Raw genomic sequence first — 3339 nt, forward strand, 5'->3', positions numbered from 1 at the left:
TTTGACTTTTTTGGCCTTTTACTTCTAACCTCGTTGTTCAAAAATAGCTTTGCCGACAACTGAGACTTTTCTCCGGGCGCACACACAAATGGAGATTAATCCAGTACAGTGGGCTCTATTTCAATTTGGTCGCTTTTCAGGACAAGCGGGCTAACCCTGATTTTGGGGGTTCCCAGAAATCTTGACCTACACCACAAGTGGGCATTGCCCTACCTATAGAAATTTGGTTTCATTGGTGTGTATATTTGTTTCGTTATAGTTAAGTATATATATAGAAAACTCTCCTTGTCTTTCAAAGAAACTGAACACAAAGAAAAAATTTTACCTTTGATTTTCTCACAACAGCATTTTTCGGGATAGACCCCTTGTGCTTAAAAGCGACCATTTATAAAGCACCATGATGATTTTAGAAAATTGTGGTAGTAGTTTGTATGAGTAGATACCAACTTTAACATTTTAACCAATTGTTCTTTCGTAAGAATTCCTTAGCGTGAAGCAAGACACTATTGTTTACAAGATCTTCAAGCACATTTGTGGTTGTGGAATTGAAATAGTTGTAGGTGTAGCAAAACCGACGAGGGTCTTAGGTTCGTGGGGGTTTTTTTTGGTTGTCTCCGGCACATTCCCTTTGGGTGGATCGATAGCACAGAAGCAAGTGTATCTATCACCTGCCAACAGTCACCACGGCTGTTGTGTTCTGTTCATCCGTTGGTGTACCACACTTGCACCAACAGCCCTCCATCTTATCCATTATATCCAGTCTCTTCTTTGTAGTGTTGTTATTTCAAGAAGTTGTATACCACGGTACTGCTGGATGTTACGTTTTCAAAGTACGATTTATTTAGGAAGGAGGTCTTCCTTTATTTTTTGTTGCCTCCACTTTGCACCTGACCAGGCTCTCTGTCCTACAGCGTCCCAATGACCCTCGGGGATTATGAGATCAGTAAGCTACTTTGGCCTGCTGTGCAATTGTCATCAGGTCTGTTTTCAATGTTTCTGTTTGCATGACCACGGTTCTTGAGTCTCGGTTTGCTGGTTTAAGTCTAAGAAAGCATGGTTCTACTACACTATGGATCAAGTTCTTGGGGGGGGGGGGGGGGGGGGCAAATGTATGTCTCGACAATTGCACATTCAATAAACCATCAATGCCTCTTTGTTTGATGTATGTGAGGCATCGTGGTCAAATCACATCAGGCGCTCGTCAAAATAATGAAATTGAAGTTGAAGTTGTTTGCAATTTTCCGACGGTTTGGCAATTTTTATCGAAATCATGTTTTTTGGCTGAACACCTTTTTTTCTCTATTTAAAAACACATTTCTGTTTTGATTTTTCTGAAAAGCATTGATTAAAGGCGCAAAAAATGTAAATGTTCAGTTTCCAAAGACTCTCAATAAGCTTTGGAAGTCATCAAATTTTAGTGGCCATTTTCTAACTAATTTTATCTCTGAAACCATGTGGCCCCCACCTCCTTCAATTGCAAATGTATTTTATTTCTATTCAAGATTTCAAGATACTAGAGTACTTTTTTCATAGAAAGATAGACATATGAACAAGTTTTAAGAAGATACCAATAACTCCACATATTCAACAATTGACGAGCGCCTGATTCCACCACATCCTGACACATATATCTCTTCAGCAATAGGCCTACTTTATGAAAAATTCTCTAACATTTGATAATTTAAGGCAAATAATGACTCGGATGAACGCTCTCTTTATAGCTAGCTCAGCTGGAATGTTGGTGTGCTTCGACTAGGATCTGAACGACTCAAGTTCAAATCTCCAACAGAGCTGTCTTACTTGAATTGTGGTTGTTCAGAATTTTCAAGGAGCACTACCTATTTGGTTAGGTCATTTTTAATACACGCACACATATATATATATATATATATATATCTCTCTTTTACACTGTTTATTTCATGCCTACTAAACTTTGTTATGGGGAGCACAAAACACATTTTCAAAAATATGAAAGTGAAAGTAATCATGGCAGGACACGCGTACAAGTGTTTTCAGTCCATCCATTTCAACTCCCAGCCTTGGCTAGCTTGGCTGCACTGTCAGCCAATCAATCTCAGGAATTAAAATGTAAAAATCTAGCCGCTTTCTCTACTTAAAAAAATTAATTAAAAAATAGTTAAAAGTCACTGTTATTTTGGGGTTTTAAAATTTTTGTTTGACATCAGTTTACTTGGTATTGATAAGTTTTAAATTTTTTGCAGGAGTAAGAGTTCTATATATGGCACACGCAACACGAATACGTCATACAATACAAGTGCCGATGGTTACTAATACTAGTGAGTAAAACTCAAAGGAAAGAAGGAGGGTATATATAAGGATGATAACATTTGAAAGAAAAGAAAGAGCAAACTACACCAGAGCATCCACCAACCACCCACAATTTAGCCGACTTGGTAAGAAATAAGGAAATAATTTCTTAGTTTAGTCTTGGTAGAGGTTTTACGGCGCTCGCAACTGCATACGGTCATAAGAACGCCAGAAGATTAGGGGTGTTACAAGAGAGTAACAAACATAATAAAAAAGAAGAAGGGGAGAAGGATGATATATGTTTGATAGGAAAGAAGAAACAAACCACACCAGAGCATCCACCAACCACCCACAATTTAGCCTACTTGGTAAGAAATATAAGGAAATAATTTATATTTGGACAACAACAACAACAAAAAAAGAAAATCACACACTACCAGCACTCCATTTCTCTTTCGGGAAATATTTATTCGCAGTACCGTACATGTAAAAGTGACAATCAAAACATGACCTCAAATTTTATGAGGGACATGATATAAAAAATGAGAGGCCAAAAAAAAAAAAAACTACCGTCCATACAGACACCACATTTAAAATTACAGACGAGAATGATGATGATGATGATGATGATGATGATATCAACAATGAAATGCCCAAAAATGACGTAATAAGTAAGAGACTATTATCGCACAAACGGGTCAGTCAGTATCTGTACTTGGTGGAGTAGTCCTTGGGAGACACGACCAGACCCCTGCCTTTGCGAGCGCCTCTGTAGACCGTCTCCACAATGTCGATGAACTCCTGCACGTCCTCCATGGCCCAGTTGATCTTGTTGTTGTTTCCCGTGCCCAGATCGATCATGATGTGTTTGTTGCGGTAGAAGAACATGCAGGTGCAAGGGTCGTACAACTCGTACATTTTGTTGAAGTCTGGCACCTGGGGAGGAGGGAGGGAGGGACGAGTAAATAAACTCTTGTGTGTGTGACAACAGGCAGGGCTGAACTGAAATGTAAATTGTCTGCAAGCTATTCGAATGTACTGAGCCAAATAAAGCTAAATTTTGGGGGGGGG

At 38.9% G+C, this 3339-nt stretch overlaps 1 protein-coding gene across 1 annotated transcript; it reads right to left on the reverse strand.

Moving 5' to 3' along the window:
- Positions 1 to 2711: 2711 nt before the first annotated feature.
- LOC101863463 (thioredoxin-like protein 4A) lies at positions 2712 to 3204 on the reverse strand (the record flags this gene model as incomplete). Its single annotated transcript, XM_013087136.2, is given in 1 exon segment — positions 2712 to 3204. A coding segment is annotated over 1 exon segment (234 nt), but the record flags the coding sequence as incomplete, so codon positions are not given.
- Between the last annotated feature and the right edge of the window lie 135 nt (positions 3205 to 3339).

This window comes from Aplysia californica, unplaced genomic scaffold (assembly GCF_000002075.1).
Source record: "Aplysia californica isolate F4 #8 unplaced genomic scaffold, AplCal3.0 scaffold00549, whole genome shotgun sequence".
Taxonomy (NCBI): domain Eukaryota; kingdom Metazoa; phylum Mollusca; class Gastropoda; order Aplysiida; family Aplysiidae; genus Aplysia; species Aplysia californica.